Genomic DNA, 26,818 nt, shown 5'->3' with positions numbered 1-26,818 from the left:
CACGCGTTTCGAGTATTTGGCTGCAATACATTTCCCCGTGATGACGAAGAGCCACTTCGCTGTGCTATCATGTGGCCAGGTCGGATCTTAAAAAGAGCTGCATCGCTCAGTGGGCCTTACCTGGTCAAATAAAAGGTTTAGTTTAAGTTAGCACTTTACCGTCTCTGTACAGGAAGTTTTCCTCTTTCCAACGAGCTTCTCATATCCCGTGGTGGAAATTCCACAGTCCGATGCCTGGGGCCAGTCCATCCATAGGATGCACTCTGTTAACGTCCCATAGCCTTCTCGCCGTAACGACCACGTAAGGATGGCACGCCTTGTCCAGGAAACCCGCTACATTGGGATGTTTGGCCAATTTGAATAATTGCTACCATGCTCGATCCACTGCTGCATGGACATCACAATTATGCCCCTTGCGTAGTTCTCCGATCCATGCGTTTTGTCTCTCCATCGCACCTCCACGGCTCATCGAACACTTCCAGTGTTTCATATTCTTAGCTCTTTCGGTAAAGTCACGTTGAAGGGAAACATTAAAAGAGCTAAGCATATGAATTACTGCAGTCACGAAAGCTTTAAATCAAAACTTCCAGTGTTGTACAATTTGTGTTTTCTTCGCTGAATGTGGATGCTTCTGATCCACGTGGCATCAGCAGGCAAGGTGTACTCATAACTTATACTGCCAAACGCTTTGATGGCGAATTAAAGAAAAGACTGGCGAGAGAGAATGAGCTGAAGGAGGTGAGTGGGCAGGTGGTGGTGAGAGAGAATGAGTTGAAGGAGGTGAGTGGGCAGGTGGTAGTGAGAGGGAATGAGTTGAAGGAGGCGAGTGGGTAGGTGGTAGTGAGGGAATGAGTTGAAGGAGGTGAGTGGGCAAGTGGTAGTGAGAGGGAATGAGCTGAAGGAGGTGAGTGGGCAGGTGGTAGTGAGAGGGAATGAGTTGAAAGAGGCGAGTGTGTAGGTGGTAGTGAGGGAATGAGTTGAAGGAGGTGAGTGGGCAGGTGGTGGTAGTGAGAGGGAATGAGTTGAAGGAGGTGAGTGGGCAGGTGGTAGTGAGAGGAAATGAGTTGAAGGAGGCGAGTGGGCAAGTGGTGGTAGTGAGAAGGAATTAGCTGAAGAAGGTGAGTGGGCAGGTGATGGTAGTGAAAGGGAATGAGTTGAAGGAGGTGAGTGGGCAAGTGGTAGTGAGAGGGAATGAGTTGAAGGAGGCGAGTGGGCAAGTGGTGGTAGTGAGAAGGAATGAGCTGAAGGAGGTGAGTGGTCAGGTGATGGTAGTGAAAGGGAATGAGTTGAAGGAGGTGAGTGGGCAGGTGGTAGTGAGAGGGAATGAGTTGAAGGAGGCGAGTGGGTAGGTGGTAGTGAGGGAATGAGTTGAAGGAGGTGAGTGGGCAGGTGGTGGTAGTGAGAGGGAATGAGTTGAAGCAGGTGAGTGGGCAGGTGGTAGAGGGAATGAGTTGAAGGAGGCGAGTGGGCAAGTGGTGGTAGTGAGAAGGAATGAGCTGAAGGAGGTGAGTGGGCAGGTGATGGTAGTGAAAGGGAATGAGTTGAAGGAGGTGAGTGGGCAAGTGGTAGTGAGAGGGAATGAGTTGAAGGAGGTGAGTGGGCAGGTGGTAGTGAGAGGGAATGAATTGAAGGAGGCGAGTGGGCAAGTGGTAGTGAAAGGGAATGAGTTGAAGGAGGTGAGTGGGCAAGTGGTAGTGAGAGGGAATGAGCTGAAGGAGGCGAGTGGGCAGGTGGTGGTAGTGAGAGAGAATGAGTGTAAGGAGGCGAGTGGGCAGGTGGTGGTAGTGAGAGAGAATGAGCTGAAGGAGGTGATCGAGGGAATATGATCTGGGGAAAGACGGACAGGAAGACGGGCGATGCTGGACGACGTTCAACGAGGAAGGGCGACGTCCGGACAGAGCAAGGGTGGGAGGGGGGGGAGAGAACCGTACCTCGGAGCGGTCTGCGGACTGAATACACCACCAAGAAATACCTTCACGACTGCATACCTGTCAACCCGTACGGGGTTTACCCGGTCCGTACGGACGTGCTGCCGATTCAATGCGGGCACAAATTTGTTTAGCCCATTTGTTTGTGTTTCTCCCTTGTGATGGGACTTTGCAGGATGAACGTTGAGATTTATAAGGGCACGGGGTGACCAATAAGATCTTAATTGGTCTGTAATCATGTAGGGCACTGATAAGGGGTTGACAGGTATCCGGAATACAAAGGCGTCTCGAGATGCATCACAGAAGGCCGTACATGATTTTTATTCTTGATCGTTGCGCGTTCTGATTGGTGTTTGAATCTTTTTTTTTAATCGGTCCACATCGATTGTTTTATATTTTGTTGCTTTTTTATTTTCCGGTCACAAAATAATGCAGACACGAGCAAAATAAACGAGTAAACTCTCGATTATTTGGGGTCAGGTGAGGAGGAGGGTGGGGGGGGATAGGGGGTTGGGCAGTTTGAAACAAGACGCACGTGTAATAATAACACCACGTGTGTAAAATTAGCCTACAAGAACATAATTGCGTAATAAGATCCGCCACCTATAGTTCAAGTTTAATGTTGTTGAACCTGGTGGGGACTCGAGAGACCGGGACGAGAGTCCCACCGTCGTGTTTCTTAAACGTAAATCGGGAGATTTTGTTTTTTACCTGCCCACGTGTTGCCACTCGACGTGGGCACCGACTCCCTGACCGTCGTTGGGTGGGTGGGGGGGGTTGGGAGAGTAGCGTGAGGATATTCCACTCGTTCATTTGTTTTCTACCCGCGAGGCACGCTTAGATCCGCAAACCTGGGTAAATAATCGAGAGTTAACCGTGTACGCTTTTTGTTAAAGGGGCACGTCGCATATCCGACCGCACCACTTAACCGGCCGTTGGTGCAGTGCCGCACGCGGTCTACAGCAGTCGCGTGCCTTCGGTGTTCGTTCACACGCGGACTTGCGCCCTTACACCTCGCGTGCATTCGCGCACTCGTTAAAGCAACGGCGAAGCATCGCCCTGTGTGTTCGAAGGAGTTCTCATGTCCGTCACCCTTTTTTCGTGCGAACATCACATGTCCTACAGGTGCTCGCGTGTTCCATTGTTTTCGCCTAATTTCGCCGAACGTGCGGTGCGTGAAAGAAGTTCAACATACGTACACGTACAAAAGCAGCAAATCCGTGCCCAGCCAGTCGGGTATGCCACGATGTGCTGCGTATTGTATCGTCCGTTTTTGTTGCTATCGTTACAAAGTAAATCATCGAGGCGCGAGCAAATGAATGAGCGACTGGCAGGCATCAATGAGCTCAGGGTTATATCGCAAGGGCCCACACAGTCAAGACCAGATGCTACTGAACACAGACAAAATGCCACGGCACGACACGGCGTGAACACCTACAGCCAGCCCCCACACCGTCAAACGAGGTGGCAGGCTCCGAGCTCCGTGGTGCAATTCCACGTTCCCATGGACGGGGGTCAATATATCCACAGTACAACCGCAAAGTTGGTCAACTTTCTGCAAAGCGGAGGGGCCCTACTTGTTTTATTGACCCACAAAGATGGTGGTGGTGCTGGTGATGATGACATTTGGTGATGTGTTCATCAGAATGAAGAGTGGGTGATCAGGATTTGTGGGTGACGACGATTCTATGCCGATGATCGTTGGTGATGCCAATGTTGATGATTATGCAGACATTTGGTAATTTGTGATTATGCCACTGATGATGCTGATATTTAATAATGATTTGTGGTGATTTGTATATAATTATCAGTGATGGTTACAGTTGTGATTGGTAGTTATGAATGGTGGACAGGTGAAGCTTGAAATGTGATGATAGTTGGTAATGATATGATGATGCTGATATTTAATAATGATTTGTGGTGATTTGTATATAATTATCAGTGATGGTGACAGTTGTGATTGGTAGTTATGAATGGTGGACAGGTGAAGCTTGAAATGTGATGATAGTTGGTAATGATATGATGATGCTGATATTTAATAATGATTTGTGGTGATTTGTATATAATTATCAGTGATGGTTACAGTTGTGATTGGTAGTTATGAATGGTGGACAGGTGAAGCTTGAAATGTGATGATAGTTGGTAATGATATGATGATGCTGATATTTAATAATGATTTGTGGTGATTTGTATATAATTATCAGTGATGGTGACAGTTGTGATTGGTAGTTATGAATGGTGGACAGGTGAAGCTTGAAATGTGATGATAGTTGGTAATGATATGATGATGCTGATATTTAATAATGATTTGTGGTGATTTGTATATACTTATCAGTGATGGTTACAGTTGTGATTGGTAGTTATGAATGGTGGACAGGTGAAGCTTGAAATGTGATGATAGTTGGTAATGATATGATGATGCTGATATTTAATAATGATTTGTGGTGATTTGTATATAATTATCAGTGATGGTGACAGTTGTGATTGGTAGTTATGAATGGTGGACAGGTGAAGCTTGAAATGTGATGATAGTTGGTAATGATATGATGATGCTGATATTTTCCAATTATTTGAGATGGTGGTGATCTGACTATGGTTGATGGCTCATGACGGTCTCGGGAGACCCAGCTCCATTCCACTTCACTTGACCCCACGGGGTCACAAATTAAAGACCCAGACGACAATTTCTGGTCACAACTCAAATAAATTAAATAAATATAAAAAATACACCAAATACATAATTTTTAAAGGCTGTGCCTTTTTGTAAACACATTCCGTGACACGAATGTAACTTTGAACGCATTCATGATAATGAAACAAAGATTCCCAACGCCAAGGGCGTTCCGGTTGTTTTCCAGGTAAGGGCGATATGAACGAGGATGTCACAGCCTGGGCGACGACCTCCGTGACTGAGGTCGTCCACGGGTCACGATCAGAGGTGGCCCAGTGGCTCGGGGCGGGTTCAGAATGGCCGTGTCAGAGACATTGGGCCGGCCCTGCTGAGAAGCTGGCTTCAAATCCAGATTTCAGTCGCCTGTGGACTCAATGACTCACAGAGAGACCCGTAGACTCACAGAAAGACCCGTAGACTCGCATACCGAGTTTGTGGTTTTTAGCTGGTTACCTTTGTTAATGGTCTCAACCTGCTCACCATTGACCAAGCACACACACATACACAAAAAAACTAATTAAATTTGATTCATCACTTACATTTGGCAAAATTCCAGCTTGGATGAATGAATATAAAATATTAGTCTTGACTACCATCAAGGAACGCCTCGACAGCACGACGTGCGAGAGAGTGAACCACCACCTCGTGTGGATAACGGGAAATTCCTCCTTTGGAGAAGTACAGACGACAGTGGTTTACTATGGACCACAGTAAAGCATTGTTGTACTCTGGCCCATAATAGTACCATGGGGCACCACAGCAAACCACTGTTGCACTATGGACCACAGTAAGCCACTCCAATGTGTGCTTCTTTAATGGAGGAACATCAAAACGACACGAACTCTCCCCCTGAAGCCCTCTCGCCGTAGCTATCAGACCGACCTCGACATTGGCATCTAGCTCGAGAACATATTGCCATCATACGCAAGAATAGAACAGAACAGGCAATTTGAAAGGACCTCGGAAGTAGCTCTGCAATGTCATCTTCCAAGGTCGTTCTCCAACACCGGTTGACGCAATGCTTCATGATACAGCGATCATGATACAGCGGACACAGCGGTCTACAATCGGAATATAATTGTATAATTGGGAGAAAGACAAAACCGGGCATGAGCAGGAGGGCCCATGTGGTTATTAAGGTCCCCGAACCTCCCCCCTATCCCCCCCCCTTTCCCAAATGATTACGTAAAGCGCCCCCCTCCCACCATTAACCATGCAGTAAATGTATCAAATACCTTAGTGCATCGTCATAGATCGCAGTTGCAGTCCTGGCGAGTTCAGGCATGCAGTTTAAATGAAGACCGAGAAGTCGTAGCAAGCAATACCGTCTTGTGCCACCACACCCCGCCATAGTTTCCTTCATTGTGCCAGTTCCCACAGCTATTGCACAGCAGACACCCGGACCTTCAAGGTCCACTCAACAGTCTACTCATCGAGGTCATCTTCTGCAGCCGAGTTTCGGTCTCCTCCACCTCGTTGCAGAGTCGACACGTCCTTACAGAGGCTGCTATAACCGTTGTTGTCTCCGTCTGGGCTTCAGGTCTTTCCCCTTTGTTGCGCAGTTGACGCATAATTCAAGGGCCACTATTAACAGTCTCATCATCATCACCACCACCACCACTGGGCCATGTCCTCTTCCCTTGGGCACAGACCTTCAGGTGCCAATCGAACGTCCGTCTCTGTAACCGGCCATTCCACATCCTGCACACACGTGTCCAACCAATCCACAACCTTCTCTTCAATGATTACATCTATTTTGAATCACCATGTTGCTGATACCCCCTCCTTCCACACAGTTTCGATCACCCTCCACATGCACGGAGACTCGGGTTTCATAATTTTGAATCACCATGTTGCTGATACCCCCTCCTTCCACACAGTTTCGATCACCCTCCACATGCACGGAGACTCGGGTTTCATAATGGTCTCGCGCCATCCACACGACACATTTGGCTCATCAAATTGTGTTAGCAAGCAACCGTAAATATTCACACCGACACAGACGAGGTCTCACACTTACAGGTTACAGTCTATACAGCGTCTTGACACGACCGCATTTCAAGACAGCCGTACGAATAAAGGGGGTGGGGGTAGGCATGCACACCGATGGGGCTTGGAAGAGAGGATGGATTTTTGTTATTTTACGAATTATTTTGGAAGGTGGTACGGGAGTTTGCAAGGCAGAGGGGGATAGGAGAGGATGGGTTGGCCAAGATGTAGATCATGGATGGGGAACGCAAAGCCCCGTAAGCCAGATACGACCCACGACTTCATCTTGAACGGCACGAGGCCTCACCAATTATAGTTGCCGCCGCCTCCTCCGAGGAGGTGCAAACAAAACCGCGACACATCACGGGAAGAGGAGGAGCAGCTCTCGATGAGAGGGGAGGACTCGCACGTGAACACATTTGTCTAGAGTGCTGTGCGATGAACATCATTGTGCAATTGGCAAACACCTGGACTTTAAACGTCTTGGCAAGAGTTACAGATTTACCGGGACATCAACTGCCGGCGAACAAAATCCAGGACAGCTGACCAACATAAACGAAACGCATCGGTTATCGCAGGCGTCTTGGTCGCACTCATCGGGTACTAGAGGGGGGTAATTTTGACCCGGCAAAAGCCGTGTTTCTTATTGTTTTTGCGCACTCGGATCACCTCTTGTCGCCTTCTAAGTAGCTGAGAACACAGCTAAAGTTTGGTGTCATTTCACGTGTGGGCCGTCATTCGGGACACCGTGCTCAAGCCCTGGTGTAGATGAACACTCGATAGGAGACGGCTGAGATGATGAAGAGGAGGAGGGAGAGGATGTGCGCTTGGGGATATCGGACCAAAAGCCAACAGCGCAAAGGAGCAGACTTCACGCCCAAGCCCCGTGACCGACAAGGTAAGGCCGTCATCCAGCAGTGGATTGACAGAGGGGGGGGAGGGGTTACAATTTTAATAGACACGGATTATTTCATTCACCCTCGAACACATTTTTTTTGTTCGTCAAGCCCACGAGACAAACGCACCAGAGGTTTTCCAACAGGCGTTAGTTTAAGTTGGCAAATGCATCATGGGATTGTGTACGGGTTTGCAAGTTGTGCAAGCATCGTCAGCAGGGGGTGGGGCCCGTTCAGAACTTGTCTCTGGGCTATCCTGCGTTGTAGGCAAGAGCCATCCACGAACGCAGTGGGGTCCCGTGCAGTGCAGTACAGCAACATTGTGACACGGCGTGTTGGTGGCAAATCGCTGCTCGTGAGGCTTGGAAAGTGAAACCCGGTTCAAAGTTTGCCCGCTTTAATGAATGTAGCTGGAAAATATTGACCGAGCAGGCCAACTGGCTGATGGGCTGAAATATTATTTCATGTTAGGCATTGCATTGTGCATCAACTTCGATTCTGATGCTTATGGTAACATGCCTTCAAGTCGTGACCATCAGAAATGATTACTCACGAAGTGAACAAACGATATGCAAATGATATGCTGTTACAATGAGACCGATAGATTGAACGAAACGGCAAGCAGTACTGCACGATTTGAGAAAATACAGAAATTAGAAAAATAATTAATTCTGGTTTCGAACCACGAGCCTGAATCGTGACACTTCATCGAATCGCTGGCCAAAGGGGGTGGTGTGGAAAAAGTTGGGGGGTCAGGGTGTGATGGGAGGGATGAGGAGGGGAAGGGGATGAGTGGAGTGTATGGGGTTGAGGAAAAGCTTCCAAGTCTATGGGAAGCTCAACCAGAAATGACGGCAAACTGGCAGCCCCAGCCTCCCTATACTTCAGCCCCGCCTACTTTTACATAACCACGCCCACATATTCACCAGTACCGCCAACACGGAGTGGGGGCTTCCTCCATCTCTCCGACGTTTTGCCCACTGTTCAGGAGCCTCCGCCCACGACTCAGGTAGTTCCGCCCACGACTTAGGTAGTCCCGCCCACGACTCAGGTAGCCCCGCCCACTGCTCTGGCAGCTCAGCCCACTTGCTCAGGTAACATTTAAAACCCAGCGACAAAATCCCGATTTTCACGAAAACCTTCGAGGATTCCGGGACCACAGCATCCCCGAGACCACCGGGACTGTGCCGGTCGAACCAGGACGTTTGGTTGCCCTGCATGGATCGCTTCAACCTATGCCTGTTACTTATTACAAGGGCGGTCGTACATTTTCAGGCTGCAACCCACAACAAAGACAGTCACACACCGGGGACACGCAGGGACCTCGCAGGCCACCACACTAGAGGCCTGCCACCAAGATACCTCGTTGGGAGTGGAGCTATAAAACTGGCTTCAAGGGGGGGGGGGGGGGGGGGGGTTGGGGCGAATGAAATCACGACACGTTTCCAAATGCACCTAAATCTGGGATATCTTAAATAGAAGCGTTGTAGCCGAGGGGGCCCTTGACCGCCATGTGACAGACACGATTTACGTGATTTAGTTTGACGAGTTTAGTCATGGCCAGGTGGCAAAGTCGGGAGGAGGCCAGGTTCCCAGTGCACTCACCACTGTGCCACCACTGTCCCACTTCGTCACGATTCTGGGATGCTGGAGATGCTCGGGAGCACCAGGAGAGACACGTCCCCTCTGTCTATACGGATATTTAGTTGTGGCGATGGGGACGGTGCGGGGCAGGGGGATAGGAGGAGGGTGGGGGGAGGGGTTTAAGTATCTTCTTTTGGGTTAGACCACGTATAGCTTTCGATGTCCGACGTTTCGCTCCCAGTTCCGAAGACGCTCCCAGCACGTGGAGCGAATCGTCAGACCGTAACGTCGGGGACCCCCCTGCTGATAGCTGTCCCTGTGCGGCACGAGGTGAACGCAGCTCCGGCCTGCACGTGGGCGCTGTCTGCCAGTAGGGGGCTAAGTTTGTTACATTGTCGAGTCCAATAAAGTTATTTATTCGTTTTTGTCTCTTAACAGTTGGCAAATATGGACCGTGACGTCACGGGATCTTTCACTTCCGCTGCAAAGCGGACGGCGGGTCGTGGTATTGCGTGGTTCACACCGCGGTATTAACACCGCGGTATTTACACTGTAGTGTTAACACCGCGGTATATACACCGCGGTATTAACACCGCGGTGTTAACACCCGCGGGTGTTAACACCGCGGGTGTTAACACCGCGGGTGTTAACACCGCGGGTGTTAACACCGCGGGTGTTAACACCGCGGGTGTTAACACCGCGGGTGTTAACACCGCGGGTGTTAACACCCGCGGGTGTTAACCGGGGCGACCGGCGTGGGCAAGTGGGGGCCAGCGGGGAGGGGGGGGAGGGGGGGCTCGCACCACGAACCTCCTCAACAAGCGGCCACACCGCCGACTCCGGCAGCCTAGAGCTGTTGGGGCGCCACCCTCAGCCGGGAGAGCGCCAGCAGGCAGCAGCCGCGCAGCGCCGTCGCGATGTTGTAGAGCGGCTCCTGGCGAGCGAGCTCGCCGGCGCGGTGCCGGCTCACGAGCCAGGCCACCGTCGGCACGAGCGGCACCGCCACGGCCGCCCAGTCCAGCACGGCGTGGCGGCTCCAGAAGTGAACACCGACGTCGTCGTTGTTCGGCGACACGACGCCGCCGCCGCCGCCGCCGCCGCCGGCGGCCGCTGTGCCGAGGAGAAGACGTCTCCGGGGCGGCACGCAGCGGCAGCGGCGCCGGCCCGTGCCCGACGAGGGCGAGACCAGGAGGATGGTGGTCGGGTCAGACTGCGAGAGGTCGACGAGTTTGCCGTCGCTCGTAGAGGAGACGCCGCCGCCGGTGGTGGTGGCGGCGGACGATGATGACGACGACGAGGAGCTGGGAGGCCCCGTGTCGCAGATGACGATGTCGGCCTGGACGCCGAGTTCGGCCGACGTGGGCGACTTCCTGTACGGGCGGCAACGGCTCCGGATGGAGAGGACGCCCAACCCCACGTCCTCCTCCTGCTCCTCCTGCTGTCGATCGCTCCGGCCGATCTTCTCCTCCAGCAGCGACACCTCCAGGCCGAGAGAGCCGCGCGCCACTCCCCGCCGCAGGACACCGGCGGCTGCGGCCACGGCGATCCGCGGAGCTGCGATGTCCGTCGCCGCCGCCGCCCCCCGTGTTCCTCCTCCGTCTCCGCCGTCTGCTCCCACTCCCGCCCCTCCCGCTCGGCCGAGCGACTCGGTCGTCTCGGCGGTGAGCGATTCGTCGGCGAAGCCCAGGTCGTCGCCGCGGGAGACCGGGCTGTGCGCCGCATCGTGATCGCCGCCGTCGGCCCCGTCCTGGCGGGCGCCGCCCTGCGCCACCTCCATGCTGTGCAGCAGCGCCTCCAGCTTGCGGTTCTGGAGACCGATGTCGGCGAAGTACTTCTGGAGGCCCTGGTCCTTCTCGTGCAGGCTCACCTCCATGACGTCCACCGCCTCCCGCAGCTGCCGGATCTCGCGGCGCGCCTCTTTGAGCGCCAGCTGCGCCTCCACGCGGTGGCACTCCTCCTCCACCCAGTCCTCGCGCATGCGCTCCAGCTGGGACTTGAGCTCCTGCACCTCCCGCTCCCTGTGCCAGGTGGGTGGGTGGGTGGTGATGGGGGGAGGAGGAGATGATGGTTCGAGCAGCGGTAGAACACTCGCAGCAGAATATACAGCAGGCGCAGTAGCGGCGGTAGAACAGGGCAAGCAGCAGCAGCAACGGCAGCAGCAGCAGCAGCACAACCAAAAGTAGAAGCGGGAACATCAGAAGCAGCACCACCTGGAGCGCCGGGTGTTACCATCCCCCGGTGTAATGTGTGCAGAGATTTCTCTGGGAATTCCCGTTTTCTCACACGTGAAGGAAAGCATCGATCTGTAGTAATGCACGCCTCCATGTCCCACAACTCACGACTCTCTGATCATACTTGAGAACATTTTTCAATCAGTTGAATATCCCATGCCCCAGATGTACCCCACCTGTGCCACATGCCCCCCCCCAGCCACCTGTGCCCCAGGAGGCCCTCGCTGTCACGGAGCCGGGCCCGAAGGTGGCGGATGGTGACGTCGCGCTGCTGCTGCAGCGGGGTGAGGTGCTGCTCCGGGATGGTGGAGCGGGCCCCGTGGCCCTCGGAGGACGAGGGGTACCGCCACCTCCTGCACGCGCACAGCGGGTTACGCAAGGGGGGTAACGCCACCGACAAAACAGTATCTATTTTACCGACTCCATTATGATGATTGGCCGAGTTCCCCACCCGTAACCCACACACCTGGCCGGCGGGCTGGACGCGTCGCCCACGCGGTTCAGGCTGGAGCTGCTGCTGCTGCTGCTGGCCGGAGACAGCGCCAAGAGACCAGAGCCCCTTGTCGGGGGCCCAGGGGGTGAAACCAGACCCCCCGTTTTGGGGTCCGCAGACCCCACCGTTGTCTCCGTCAGCAGGGTCAGCAGAGGTATGGGACCATCCCGGGGGGAGCCCGTGGTGGGACTGGGCAGGGGCTTGGCCGGAGAACTGCGGGGGGACCATGGGGGATGGGGGGCACGGTGAGTGTGGGAGGCACGGTGTGGGGGGCACGGTGAGTGTGGGAGGCACGGTGTGGGTGGGGTTTGCTGTCTGAATTAATTCGTGATCGTGTCGCCTTCAGTCTCTACATCTCTTCCGATCTCCCCGTCTCGCTCTTTCTGACTCGTGTTAATTTATTTTACATACAGCTACAATCTGCCTCTTTTAGCAAGTCTGAACATTTGTTATCAGTCACTCTTATGAATTAAATCCATCACGAATGCGCCGCGCTTATCACGCACAGCGAGCTCTGCGTGTGATCATAACAACACTGCTTTCAGTTCGTTGCAAAACTGACTCGGAATCGAGGGTGGATCCCGAACATTTGCCGGTTACTGGGTCCTGGTCTTCGGGCCAGAGACCTCGAAACAGAGGAGTCTGCATCTGCCCATCCGTCTGACTCTCTCTCTGGCCGTCTCAGTGCAGAAACTATACACGCCACTGCTCCTGACTCGGTTATCTGGCTTGACCACCTGAATGTGAAATTGTAGTCTTTACTCTGCATCTACATCGGTCATACGAAAGAAGAAGAATCCATAAATGTAAATTATCAAGGGTTTAATTTCTCATGGAGCATATGTCAGGCGCTCAAACTCAACCTGGACCACGACACCATCCTCCACCCCCCCCCCCGGAGTCCCTCCCCCCCCCCGGGGTCCCTCTCCCCCCCCCCGGGGTCCCTCTCCCCCCCCCGGGGTCCCTCTCCCCCCCCCGGGGTCCCTCTCCCCCCCCCGGGGTCCCTCTCCCCGTCCTCACCGTGGGCCGAGCGCGAGGCTGTGAGGCGCCGCGCAGCGCAAGGGGAGGAGCAGAGGCAGCGCGCTGGGCCGGGCGCTCGCGGAGCCGGCGACTGAACTCGCGATGAGGCCAGAAGGAGAAGGAAGAGGAGGGGGAACACGGCCAGGGCTGGGCCGGGTTAGCGCAGGGGTCTCCGCGAGACCCCGACAAGGGGACGGGGTTCTCAGTGACTGGGCCCCTGTGATGCGAGCCCCTCGAGCCCCATGCTCCGACAGGGACATGCACGACGCGCTGTTGGTGCTGCCCGACGAGCTGATGTCCGCCTCGCAGCCTGAGACGCGGAGACGTGGACACAGTCGTGGGAAGATGGACGCGCGAGGGCACAAATGGATGGAACAAACGAAATATGGAGACACAGGAACGCACGGGGGTAGGGGGGACACAGGAGAATAGGATTAGGTACAGTGACACGGAAACACATGGACGCGTGGACATTGAGACACACGGAGACACAAGGACACGTGGACATTGAGACACACGGAGACACAAGGACACGTGGACATTGAGACACACGGAGACACAAGGACATTGAGACACACGGACAACACACAGGGGCATGGTTAGACAGTGACACGGGCGCGGGCCCACGCCCAGCTCGTGCCGCCCCTGCTCACCACCCTCCTCCTCGATTTGGCGTTCACTGCACCCACGGGACAGGGGCTGCGCCACTTAATTGGGCATCAATTCTAGAGCTCGAGCAGGAGACGGCGGCGTGGGGGGGATGGAGGAGAAATGTGCGGCTCAGTGTCTCACAGGGGGGGTTCTCCAGTACCTCGGGGAAAGGGGGGGGGTCTCACAATGGCCATTCCGGAGTGCCCAGTCGGTTGGGAAACGCCGATATCCAGGGGTTCAAATCCGGGTCACAGCCGCCCGTAAATGAACCTGGTACCTGTCCCATCTCTAATGTCTACGACACACAAGGCATCGTGATGCATTTCGTTTTCCGTTTACATGTGCTCTATTCTTACTCGGAGGATAATACAATTCGGTTTGACTTAGCAGGGCGCCTGAGAATGGCCGAACCAACGCCTGTGGTGCGGGGTGAGACGCAAGCAACCTCAGCCACCGTTCCGTGATTTAGTCCAGCGGAGCCGTTCTCCGGCACACTGTGATGCACTGCTTACCGTGAGAACTGCGAATGTGAACGGCTTCATCTCATGCCATCATTAGGCCAATAGCAACACAAGTGGAACATAAATAACATTTTATCATCACTCCAAGATTCTAAATATATATATTACACCATAGGAGTTCACTTAAATCTAACCCCCCATTTCCCCCCCCCCACACCCCTCCCCTTAATCACTTCCCCCCACCCCCTCCTCCTCCACCCCAATCCAATAGAATTTGGTAAAATCCATCCACCAGTTACCCGTAACAATACAACACACGGTGATCGACTTATAGATGTCCCTTCGATTTCTAATATTGTGAAATCGATGGCTCCCATATCTTACACGGGGAGAGCGTTACATTATTGATCCATTGTAGATCAATGAGAGTTATTTCTCAAATGAGCCATTCGAGGCATCGGTGTTCCTCTCGCGTCTACAGCCCTGCAGAGCCAGTGATGGAAATTCCACATTCGCTTGCCGAGAGGCGAGTCCGTGCATAAGACAACCGCTGCTGACTTCCCCGCAAGGTGGCGCTCACTTTAGCGGCCGCGTAGAGGATGATGGGGCCGCGAGTCAATCAATGTGAGAGGAATAGGATATAAAGTCGAATGCTGAAACCTGTTCATATACCGAATGAGTGAACCATGTTGCATTATTCACCGACCTGTGGGCTGTGGTCGTGACACGGGGTCTCTCCCCGAGCCGAATCTCCGTACTGCTCCACTCGTGATCTGCCCGGACAAGTCTCGGGGTCGTTTCTGCTGGGCTGATGGTTCCACTGCTGTTGCTGCTGCTGCACCACCATCTCCTCCACAACCACCACCACCACTACTCCTGTCTCCATGCAGCGTCAGGAGGCTGCTGGAATTGGACTGCGCGGGCGACCAAATGTGGCTGCTGCTGCAGTCGGTGTCATCGCCCTCGTCATCCTCATCACCACCGCCGCCCCCGCCGCCACCTGCGCGCATCGGTCGGGCACGCACGCTGCTGCTGCTGCTGATGACGACGACGTCGCGTCGCGTCGCGAACGAGCCGCGGCGATCACTGCGCCCGTCGCGACGTCTCATCGCGGCCGATTCTAGCCAAGGCGATCGCGAGTTTTCCCAGTAACACTCCGGGAAAACAAAAGGCGACACCGAGCACGGGCGGGGATGTGATGAACACAAACAGGATGAGCCACGCTGCCCGGCCAAAAGGAAACCACATGCGCGCTAGCGCGCTGGCGCACAACTGGGGTGGCTGGAAAATCCGGTCTGGATTGCTGGCTTCATTGGCGAACGAGGCTTGGTAAACAAAGGCGAAGGTGCGCGGCGCCTTTCATTCGCTCGTGTTACCGACGACAACCATCGTAATCGGAACCGTTTTCTATTTGCGCTGGTGATTTAGTAGCAGGTACATTGATCGATCGCGTGACTACCCGAGAGGGAGCCACGAAGAGCCCTCTAGCACAGGAGGGTACTTTGGCCTGTTCATCCACACTGGCCAAGACGTCTTCGAAGCGACGGCGTGTACTTACACATTACCTCAACACACTTGTTTTATTATAATTACCAGCCACTGTCTACCCACGCCGTCACCGTCTCTCACGATTTTAATAACAATCAATACAAAATAAATCACATGTCTGGGTTATAAGTTGAGACGTAGTTTTAATTGATTTTAAATTAATTAGTTCATTTAAATCGTGGCTGTAAGCTGTCTTATGTGGCTTTGCGTTTAAGGCGGCTGTTCTTTGCTCTCCCGGGGGCTGTTATTCGTCAGTTGGTGTTGGGTTTAACTCTGGCCACTGTGTTGATGTACAGCCCTGTTGATGTACAGCCCTGTTGATGTACAGCCCTGTTGATGTACAGCCCTGTTGATGTACAGCCCTGTTGAATGTGCAGCCCTGTTGAATGTGCAGCCCTACTGATTGTACAGCCCTTTTAAATGTACAGCCCTATTGGATGTACAGCCCTATTGAATGTACAGCCCTATTGGATGTAGATACCCATGTGTATGTAGATACCCATGTGGATCTGCAGCCCTATTGGATGTACAGCCCTGTTGCCAGTCTACTGCTGGATGAGGAACTCTCCACGCCGCACGGGTTGTGCTGGGATATTTGAGCATACTTCACCAAGATGAAAAGTGCGGGTAAGCGAAGGCCAGAAACATAGAAAATGCAACAATAAATGTTTTCTCCATTGCCCGCTGCTGTCCACCACGTAGCCACACAACTTATCGCAATCTGGTGTGCACGGTATTCGCTCATCCAAGCGCTATCCAGGCTCAACCTCAGCGTAGCTTGGTGGCATGACGACATCGGCCGCTTACCGAGTGAATTGCCAATCCACTGCTGGATGAAGGCCTACTCCTCACGCACGTGTCTACGGCAGTGGGGGTCCTTTTAACATACTTCACCAACGCTGGACAGTATGGATCACGAAGGGGGTGAATTACGCTACAGGGTAGTTGGAGGCAGTCGCCCTCCAACAACAGCGGAAGGCAGAGGAGCGACGCTCACAACAACGGGCAGGGTGCCGGGCGGATAAAATGTAGCAAGTTGGCAGAGTAGGGAGCACAGGCGGTGCATCTGTCGGTCATTTCAGTCAGTCAAAGCTTGGCACCTGGGTCTGTCCCGTGACCTCCTCCTACACTTAGCCTGGCACAGCAGTCAACCCATGGCACCTGGTTATTTCCAATGACGTGCTGCCAGCGAGCCACTGCATGTGACCTCAAAGTGCACCTAGCCTGGCACAAGCGCCGTGGTGACGTCACCGACACTTAGTGGCGAATGGCTGTTATTGTTGGGGTGCGCCAGGGGCGGTTCAGATATCACTCACCACTGATGTTAGCCGTGGCCGGGAATCGAACTCAATATCCAGCCGGGTTGATAACGCCTGAATATGTTAGGCGTGTATACCCCGTGTGGACTGCGTGGAGCGGCGGCACTGTCCATGGTGCTGAAGTTACGACCGCGTTGAAGCAATTGTCTGTGACGATCGATTGATTCGCATGTCGCATGCAATTGTTTCGCCCGATTCCTGCAACTAGAAGAGGCGTTATACATTTGAATATTTTTGTTGTTGTTGGTGTAAGTAATCGATTCATGTTTTTGAAATAGTGACGCAGAATCGTGAAAATCCAACGGATAGCGAAGGATGAGTTTGAGTTTACAATATTTTAATTAGTTTTGTTTGTTTAAAGGCCAACTCACTTTAATGACCCCATGTTGGAATGTTTAACTGAGTGTAACCCAGACCGGGATTTGAAGCCGGACATATCCCCAACTGCGAGTCCAAGGCTCTGTCTGGTGAGAGCGGGCCACCCGGGCTGACAATGAGCACAATATAACATCGTCAAGATGCACGCGCCATCAAAGCTAAAGCCGTTGATGCCACCACCAGACTTTATTGTCAGCGCTTCTACTCTCGACACATTCCCGCAGCTGCTGCCAGTGCCGGATGAAGCTAGTGCGGGGCCTGTAGCATATGTTATAAAGGGGCCCTAAATAAAAAATAAAAAACACGTAAATATAAAAACACAAATGTTTTCTTTGCATAGTCAAATTTATTGTATTGTTTCATTTGCTATACCAAGGCCGTAGCCATGGAGTCAACATTGGGGGGGGACCAAATGTTCCAGGGGGTCTGGGGGTCTCCCCCCAGAAAAAAATATAAATTTGAAAACGAATTTCCTACCATTTCCTGCCTAAAATATAAAAAAATCACTAACACATAGGATGGACTTTTTAATTTTTACAATAATGTCTAATAGTGTATTGTATTACATGGCTGTTTTTTTCTTTTTTACCTGTCCTTGTTTCATTGTATGTAATGGCAGAGATTAGGGATTAATAAAGTACAACCATAACCACAATCATATATACAGAAATCTATTTGATAGCAATATATTAGGAGGGACATTTTAAGCATATTTGAATATTGGGGGGGAATGTGTCCCCCCCAATATACATTATAATTACGGCCTTGTGCTATACAGCCAGATAATACGACAGATCGCTAACCTTAAACACCCAGTCGTTCATAAAAGTTGAAGGCGGCATAGTACTATAGTAAGAGCAAGTGCAAAATCACCGAACCGGAATTGATAGGTTGAAAGTATTAGCGCGGGGCCCTTGAAAGTGCGGGGCCCGTAGCATATGTAGCTACTTGTGCTACTGGGATAATCCGGTACTGGATGTTGCACAAGAGGCAAGCGGCGACCTCCAAGACCTGCCCTGACCGTCTCCCACCATCTGCCCCGAGGTCTTCTCCTCCCCATGGGACCTCCTTTGCCAGTGTCAAAATATAAGAATCGATTTTTCCCTTTTTTGGCAACAAAACAGCTGTGTTCAGACGTTAAAACACCAAACTGAAACCTTTTGCAAGGAATCATGTCTGCATTAAGCACATATACTTGTGGTGAACATGCAAACAAAAAAACATGCTCTGACAGTATATGCATTGTCTTTGAAACTGATTGGTCCACACCAGAGACAGCTTTCTTTACAGCCTCGTCTTAAACAGCGTTAGACCAGAGGACGCCAAAAGGCGAACAGCACAAAGACAATGCCACGATCAGGACAATGAGAGCTCGGGGTGAGTAGCTACATCATGGGAGAGGTTTTCCCCTTTTTTCTGGCAACAATACAGTTGTGTTCAGATGTTAAAACTGCAACGTCGGGTCTCGGTCACCGGCCCTCAACCCCAAATCTGCACCCATGTGTCCCTCACAGTGCAACCGTTTCTGTCCAATCAGATATACAACACTCGCATACGACGTTCTCTTCCCAACCTCCAAGTTGCTTACCATATAATCGAGGGTTGTTTTTTTGTGGGGGGGGGGGGGGGGTGGTTTAGATCGCGTAAATATAAACGTGTCATCAAACTCGCCACCACCGGACACAACCAGCCAATTGGTAAGGTTTGTCACGTAAACAAAGCGTGCCAATTAGTTACGAGTTCAGCACACCGGTGTGTTGGAGAGTAAACCCACAACATGTATAATTGCTTACTCTGTTCCCCTCCACCATGTGCACGTGTCCAATCCAGCGCAATATATATTTTTTTAGAATACTCACATCTACAGCACGGAGCTGCCACGTGCCCTTCCGGACCTCTGTATGCCTTGACTAATTATGTCTTGCCGCGAATATTCATCCTTCCCACCCACTTGAGATCAAATGCCAGCAACCCTATACTTTCGCACTGCTTGGATAAATATAAATCATAATTCAAAATAATCAGGAATTGGTTGCCGTGGTTAATAATGAATTACAGCAGGCGTGGATATTAACTTTCAAACAGCACTGATTTCGAGAGCCTTTAATATTTAACGACGATGAAATATTAATGATATGGATTCAGCGTCTCCACAAACACTGCCTGGCAGCTGCCTCACAGGGACGGGTTAATATTAGCGTCTCTATTCATTCAGTCCCTTTAGTCCCATGAGCAGATCATCACATCTCGGAAGCTAAGTGGCGCTCAGCCTGGACAGTAGCGCTTGGAATGGACGACCACCGCGCACGTGCTGACAAGGGCTACGTTGTGGACAGCAGAGGGCAGCGGAGTAAAATATGTTTGTACTTCTATGCTCCCGCGTCTACGCTCCACGCCAACACGCACTGACCAGCGTGGTGAAGTATGGTCAAGCAACCCCTACGGCACTTCAATCCTCATGCGGCTTGCTTGCTGAAGGCTGGGACCTTGTTCACGTAGCATCCGCTACTGATATTAGAGGTGGCCTGGGATGGAACTCAGGTCGCCTGTCCATAGTGTCGCTTGCTTGGCACCTCGGGACCGCTCCATGCCCATGACACCACGATCAGCAGGAAGACTGCTACCGTGTTAGAAATCATACTGCAATTTTAACAACCACACATTCAGTGCTTGTAATAAGTTCCGTGCGTTTGCAGTGGTGCACAAATAACAAACTCAACACGTCCATCAATAACATATATTATAGGCGACGTTTCGGGCAACGGCCTTCATAGCACACGAGCAGAGAGGCTGGAGAGATAGTGGATAGGAGTTGGAGACTTCACCTTATGCCGTGGGGCTTGAAAATAATTTAAATGTAAAAATGTAATTCTAATGTAGCGGGACCTTCCTTAAAAATAGTCTCGGAACTCAGGGAGGCTTTTCTGCGTATAGTAAAAGGTCACGTAAAAAACCTGGCAGCTGTCCAGGTATAATGATGAGCACACTCGAATTGCAATCCAGAGGTAGCCGGCTCGATCAGATCTCTCGGGGCGGCAGGTGAAACAATGGGACAAGTTTATTGAATCGCCCCGCACCACCGCCTCGGTCTACTCAGCAGTATAAATCGATCCACCACAATTAATCGATCGGCAGGGTCGCGTTTTCTGCTGCTGCTGCTGCTACTGGCGGTGGTGGACTAGAGCGAGGCGAATTGTGCGTACTCCCACCTCTTCCAAGACGTCTGACCTGTGTGGAATAGCAGGCCAAAAACACCATCTAGATGGGGCTCTCCAGAGCTCCCTCTCGTTGGAGGCCCTTCCGCCAGCAGTGGCGCGAGCGAGCAATTGCAGGGGCCGCGCCTTTACCCTGAACGTAAATTGTCACGGGAGCTTCAGACAGAGTGGAAAGTTAAAGAACTCGGATGCCCTGAGCGCCACTCCCCGGAGAGCTCGCGCAGAGCACAACACAGGATCCTCCTCCTCCTCCTCGCGCATCCTGCTGCCTCCGCCTCGCGTGAAACCAATTCCCCCTCCGACTCGGTGAGTCACTGCGGCTTCTCACAACAAACGGCTCCACCCAGCTCAACGAGGGCGCTCTCTCCCCCTTCTAGAAGGGCGACAGATTGGCGCAGTTGGAAACATTCGGCAAGAAGCGCCCGGGTTCGATTCCCGACTCGCCTGCATCCCTCTGTGGAGTTTATTTCTTCACCCCCTCTGTTCTCCCCCCCACCCCACCTCTGTTCTCCCCCCCCCCTGTTCTCCCCCCCCCCTGTTCTCCCCCCCCCCTGTTCTCCCCCCCCCCTGTTCTCCCCCCCCCCGTTCTCCCCCCCCTCTGTTCTCCCCCCCCTCTGTTCTCCCCCCCCTCTGTTCTCCCCCCCCTCTGTTCTCCCCCCCCCTCTGTTCACCCCCCCCTCTGTTCACCCCCCCCTCTGTTCTCCCCCCTCCTCCTGTTCCCTCCACCCCCCCCCCCCCCGTTCTCTTCCCCCATCCCCCCCCCCCCCCTCTGTTCTCCCCCTTGAGGTGGCGGTACCAACGTTGAACCTGGACCAGCATTCGTTTCCGTCAGCTTAAAACAAAAAAAATAAATGACAGTCGCGTAACCATTCCGCAGGCAGTGGCCCTGCAGCGACCGCCACCCACGTGGAGGGCAGGCGACGGTCACGGGAGCAGCGTGAGCGAGCCAGAGCGAGGCTGGCTCGGAGCATGGCGCTGCTCAGTCCCAGCTGAAGCGCGCGGCGCCCTCTGCCCTCGCCATGCTCGTGCCGCGGTCTGCTCCGTCTCGTCGGAGGCGACAGGCTGCCGCTGCTCTCCGGCGGCTCTTAATCGGCGCTCCCGAGGCGGCACTCGGTCCTTCTGCACGGGCGATGCGTGTCGATGAGTTTACACGCCTCCTGGTGGTGCACGTAGGGGTGTGGTTGTTTGCATGAGCCCTCGGGGCTCGGAATGAAAGGTGGTCCCCTATCCCATTCGTCACCGGAGCCCACGGAAGGGAGGACGAGGGGGGGGGGGCCTTCCTCCTCTTTGTAGCCCAGCACCCGCCCCCCACCCCACCCTCTCCAGTCCGTGGAAATCTGCGCAGTTGCACAGCCTGCACACTCACTAGCTACGCCACCGCTGAAGCCTCAGGCGCTCACCGGACTGGGAGGAGCCGCTGCGTTGCTCTCGGCGCCGCGAGCGCTCGGGTGGGCCGGCGAGACCCGGGACCTGGGCCGGGGTGGCCGGGGTGGACGGGGTGGAGGAGGGTGTGGTGGTGCCCCCTCCCTCATCAGGACCGTCGGGGCTGTGCCGGGAAACCAGGCGGGGTATGCGGCTCCGCGATGACCCAGCACAAGATCGCGACTGGGGCTTCTGGCCCTGGGCGTAGTTGGGTGGGGGGGGGGTGGGGGGCGGGGGAGGGGGGGCAAAGGAGAGCGGAGGGGGGGTTGGGCTAGTGGGGTAGGCGTCACGGATCGAAGACTTCCATGAGGGGTCATGTCTGTGCGTCTCTGTCGTTCTCTCTGGCTGATATCGGTCGCAAGAATCGACACTTATCCTGGACGTCCAATAGGCCGCCTCTAGCCTGAAGCGCGTGCCTGGGGCGGTGTCAACACGTGAGCCCTGGGTCCCCTCTCCCTCCCATTTAAACACGACCCAACGCTGCGCCCCCCGTCCCCCTCAACCCCCACTGCCACCCAGCCCTGGCACCATCTCCCATCCCTATCAGAGTCTCCGCGCCTCACTAACGAGGCCCGTGGTGAGTTACCGACATTCATTCCATAAGTGATGATCATTTACTCAGCCGATTACGATAATTTAGTTTCTGCCGTCGATGAGGATTATATGATATGATGATTAAGATTGACACCGCTGCTTCTGCTGATGATGATCTTGCTGCCGATCATGACGCCTTAGTTGCTGTATTCGCGATGCCCCCATTCAAAGTCACGGACTGTTCACTCTGCTACCGTCTGGTAGACGGTACTCGGACCAACAGATTACGAAACAGCTTCTACCATCAGGCCATCAGACTGCTGAACAGCCATCACTCGCTGTCTATCTGCCGTGTACTCTAACCTGCACCTTAGAGACCTTTTAGTACACATACACACACACTCACACAAAAATAGACACACGAGATCACACACACACACACACGAGCTCACACAGACACACACACGAAATCACACAGACACAGACACGAGCTCACACGAGATCACACAGACACGAGCTCACACGAGATCACACAGACACGAGCTCACACGAGATCACACAGACACGAGCTCACACGAGATCACACAGACACGAGCTCACACGAGATCACACAGACACACACGAGATCACACAGACACACACGAGATCACACAGACACACACGAGATCACACAGACACACACGAGATCACACAGACACACACGAGATCACACAGACACACACGAGATCACACAGACACACACGAGATCACACACACACACACGAGATCACATAGACACACACGAGATCACATAGACACACACGAGATCACAGACACAGACACACACGGTTAAAGGGGGAGGGAGGGGGAGAGTGGGGAACAGGTGGAGCCAATTGGCTCGAGCATCAGATCCGAGGAATCCTCCTCACTCGGGGTCTCATTCTGGTATTTTGCATCGAGCCTCCAGGAATATTTCAGTGGCCCTCGCACGACTGCTGATGATCTATTACTGATGACCATGGTGATGATGATGGGTTGACGATTATTATATATGATTATATAAATTATGAAAATTCCCTGAGTTTATGTTTATTGACATGCTGGTGGATGTACTCCTGTTCCTGCTAGCTATGATGAGCCTGACAATTATTTACGAGTGTTTATATTGAAGTCATGCATCTCAATAATGTCTCATGAACAAGGGCCATTGCCCGAAGCGTCGCCTCATATTTTCCCTTTTGAGAAAGGACCATTGACGGATGGGTTGAGTTTGTGTCGTTGTGGTTTGTGCTTCTTGCGCCTCTGCCAACGCAATATCACCAAATTATTTAAATGTTAATGTAGGTCATTGTTAATATGCACGCAGTACAGAGACCGACCGGGTCCCGCAACAACCAGCAAGCCCATATCGCCTGGTAAGCCAGCGGCGTTGGTTTCAAGGCACCAACCCTGCTGATGACTCAGATAAGTCGAAACCGGTCCAAGGATCGTCAGCAAACAACATCACCAACACATGCAAATGCACTAAAATGTTAATGATGTATTCTTGATCATTAACGTCATTTTGATTTAAAGCTTTCGTGACTGCAGGGATTCATATTATTGGCTCTTTCGGTAAAGTCACGTAGAAGGGAAACAATAAAATAATTATTGTTTTAATTTTTTATTATTTTATTGTATCCCTTCTACGTGACTTTACCGAAATAACCAATTAACGTCATGTTTGTCTGTTTCTTTAATAATAATGTTAAGAACTGTTCTCATCAATTGCTGGATGAATGCCCTATTCCGCCATAGGAGATGTGTGACCATACTTCACCACGGTGGTCAGTGCGAGTCGATGAAGCGAGGGGATCAAGGACCGGTTCAGATATCGTGCGCCACTGATGTTAGCCGTGGCCGGGAATCAATCTCAGGTCACTGGGTTGATAGCGAAGTGTGCTAGCCACTGCGCCACCGCTCTACCACGTACGTTTATTTTAATCTCTCTACACGTTAGGTTTTTACAGTCCTCTGTGAATCGACAGAGGGCTGTAAATTAGCCTCATCATTTATTTCAAACATATGTGTACAGTATGTATGAACGTGCCTTTGCATAGGAGATGGAGCTATGACATCATCTCGTGACCAGGTGCCGGGTGGATTGTTACATCGCAAGATCGTGAGCGACGCCTACGGCTCGGTGGTGGTGGAGGCTAATTCAGCAGTGGATTGAACCTGTCCGATTGTGGTTATGATTACAAGCAACACGACGCAAAGCACTGGCAGCCAAAGGAGGGAACGTGCCCAAGATATCGTCCTCCGCGGAGATGGAGCGACGGGATCGGTTCGCGTGCAGATACCGGTTGGATCGTCGCATCGCAGGATCGTGATGGATGGCGACGGCTTGGGGAGGCCTTCATCCAGCAGCGGATCGATCATGGCTAACGATGATGACGATAGGCAATCGTGAAATCATCGCGATATTGAGTGTCACACCGACATAAAATCACACACACACACGCGCGTGCGCATGACATCATTACAGCACCGCACGAATCGTCGTTCCAGCTTTGCACCATCATCCCCCGCCGCAGGCCTCCGTGATGCGCACGGATAGATCGCGCGGCGGTGGACAGAGAAACAGACAAGGACACAGAGACACGGTCAGAGATGGACAGAGGCGGTGACAGCCAACGAGACAGAGACACACACGCACACAGACAGACTACACACAATGACTGAGAGAAAAAGGACACGTGCAGACGTAGAAGCAGAAATACCCGGAGAGAGCAGGCACAGAGAGAGATATCCAGACAGTAAAGACACAGAGACGGAGAATAACAGAGAGACAAAGCCGCAGATAGACACAGCCTGCATCAATGAGCGTACGGGATTATTTGTGGCAGACAGAATGTGTGGGTGGATCTTACCTTGATATCCGTGAAGGGGCCCATTTCGCTACAAATGAAATCTGTCTGCTGCTGCTGTTGCCTCTCGTTGTCTGCAGCAGCTGCGTGCATGGAGACGTGCTCTACAGAGGGCTGCCCGCTGCTAATGCTGCTGCTGCTCCTGCTGCTGCTGTATCATGCGTCAACAGCCAACCAGCGGCCGCCCCAACCCTCCCTGACACCGCCGCTCCTCCACCCACCCAGCTACCTTCCACCGCAAAGCGAGACACTCATCTACCCAGCTAACCACCCAACCACTCAGTCATCAACCCAGCGAAACCACCCTTCCACCCAACAAGCCAAGCAACCATCCACCCAGCCACGATTATACATTAAGACCTGTAAAATCTGTTACGACCAGCTCACCCATCCAATCAATCACCCAAGCCAACCACTCACCCAACCACTCACCCAATTATCTACTCACTCAACCACACTTCTCCCCACCCACCTATCCAACCACCAATTCACCAATCCAACCATCGCCCCATCCACCAATCTAATAAAACACATTCAAATCTGTCATACCAAATCCCACCCCCGCTCACCACACCCACATCCAACTCACCCCACCCCCCACCCACGATAACACATTCAGGCTCGTGATCTCACTTAAAGGCAGCACTCACTATACACGATATGGGCACAAAGGATGCTTGTGAGCTGGCGGGGCGATTGTCGGAAAAGATGAACATCGTGCGTCGTCTAAATGCGTGCGAGAGTAAATGTAAGCGGAGGCTCCCTGGCACACTGACACACATTGTACGAGTGCCACATGTGCAAGTGAACTTGACGTTGCCACTGCCGCGTGCTGTGTCAGGGCCGTGCTCGTGGGTTGCGCGCAAATAATGAGTGGGATGGTTCTCGCAAGCAACAAAGGCCGGCACGACGACCGTGGACAGAAGGAGGGGCTATCCTTAGTATCACGCTTGATTCGCGAATTGGAAGCATATTTCAAAGCATATATAGCAGTGTGATCGTGATCATGATAATAATAGCAATAGGAACATCACGTTTCAATTAATCATTATGATGATGCTTTGAACAATATTGTAATTCAGACATCGGTTAACTCGCGAATGTGCTATGGGCCTCCCATGTCGTGAGCCCAGCGAATTTTCATTGGGAACTCACGGCGCCAACTGTGCACCACCACCCTGTGTGAGAGAACGAGTCAATAAAAACAATGGCAATTAAACTCACGCTTCAAATATTAAATTAACAAATAAACAATAATACAATCCACCCCCCACCCACCCCTCTCACCCCACCCCCGCAACTTAACAGTGACCCAGACGACCACACTTTAAAGAGACACGCAATCTCGGCAGCGACACACCTGATCCCATAAATTAAGCCATTGATTAATTGATCGGACACACCTTGAACGTGCCCTGCGCGGAGCGGTCGGGTGTGGATCTCACGGAGTGGTGACTCAATTAAAACCTCCCTGCCGCTCTTGGCCATCTCCTCTGGGGGGGGGGGGGGGGGGGGGTCGGCGGCTGAATGGGGCTGTGGGTGGGGATGGTGTCATAGTTGCAATCAAACGGCGAGTCGTAAGCCTCTTCA

General features: G+C 52.7%; 1 protein-coding gene across 1 annotated transcript; it reads right to left on the bottom strand.

The window, feature by feature from the left end:
* Positions 1–2,225: 2,225 nt before the first annotated feature.
* On the bottom strand, positions 2,226–25,767 carry LOC116945166 (syntaphilin-like). The gene is made up of 7 exons (XM_032959376.2): positions 25,232–25,767; positions 21,785–22,004; positions 14,631–14,924; positions 12,813–13,122; positions 11,766–12,005; positions 11,503–11,652; positions 2,226–11,086 (listed from the first exon to the last, which is right to left on the bottom strand). The coding sequence occupies exons 1-7, from the start codon at positions 25,319–25,321 to the stop codon at positions 9,916–9,918; spliced, it is 2,475 nt and encodes an 824-aa protein (XP_032815267.2). The 5' UTR covers positions 25,322–25,767; the 3' UTR covers positions 2,226–9,915.
* Between the last annotated feature and the right edge of the window lie 1,051 nt (positions 25,768–26,818).

This window comes from Petromyzon marinus, chromosome 23, assembly GCF_048934315.1.
Source record: "Petromyzon marinus isolate PM22_M1 ecotype Great Lakes invasive population chromosome 23, UKy_Petmar_22M1.pri1.0, whole genome shotgun sequence".
NCBI classification, from domain to species: Eukaryota; Metazoa; Chordata; class Hyperoartia; order Petromyzontiformes; family Petromyzontidae; genus Petromyzon; species Petromyzon marinus.
The sequence above is the reverse complement of the archived record's forward strand: the minus strand, read 5'-3'. Positions and strand labels throughout refer to the sequence as shown.

Coding starts and splice junctions, on each gene's coding strand:
- LOC116945166 (XM_032959376.2), bottom strand. CDS start 25,321: ATGCACGCAGCTGCTGCAGACAACGAGAGGCAACAGCAGCAGCAGACA. Junction 22,005..25,231: donor GCCCCTTCACGGATATCAAG/GTAAGATCCACC, acceptor AACTACGCCCAG/GGCCAGAAGCCCCAGTCGCG. Junction 11,087..11,502: donor GAGGGCCTCCTGGGGCACAG/GTGGCTGGGGGG, acceptor CACCTGGCACAG/GGAGCGGGAGGTGCAGGAGC.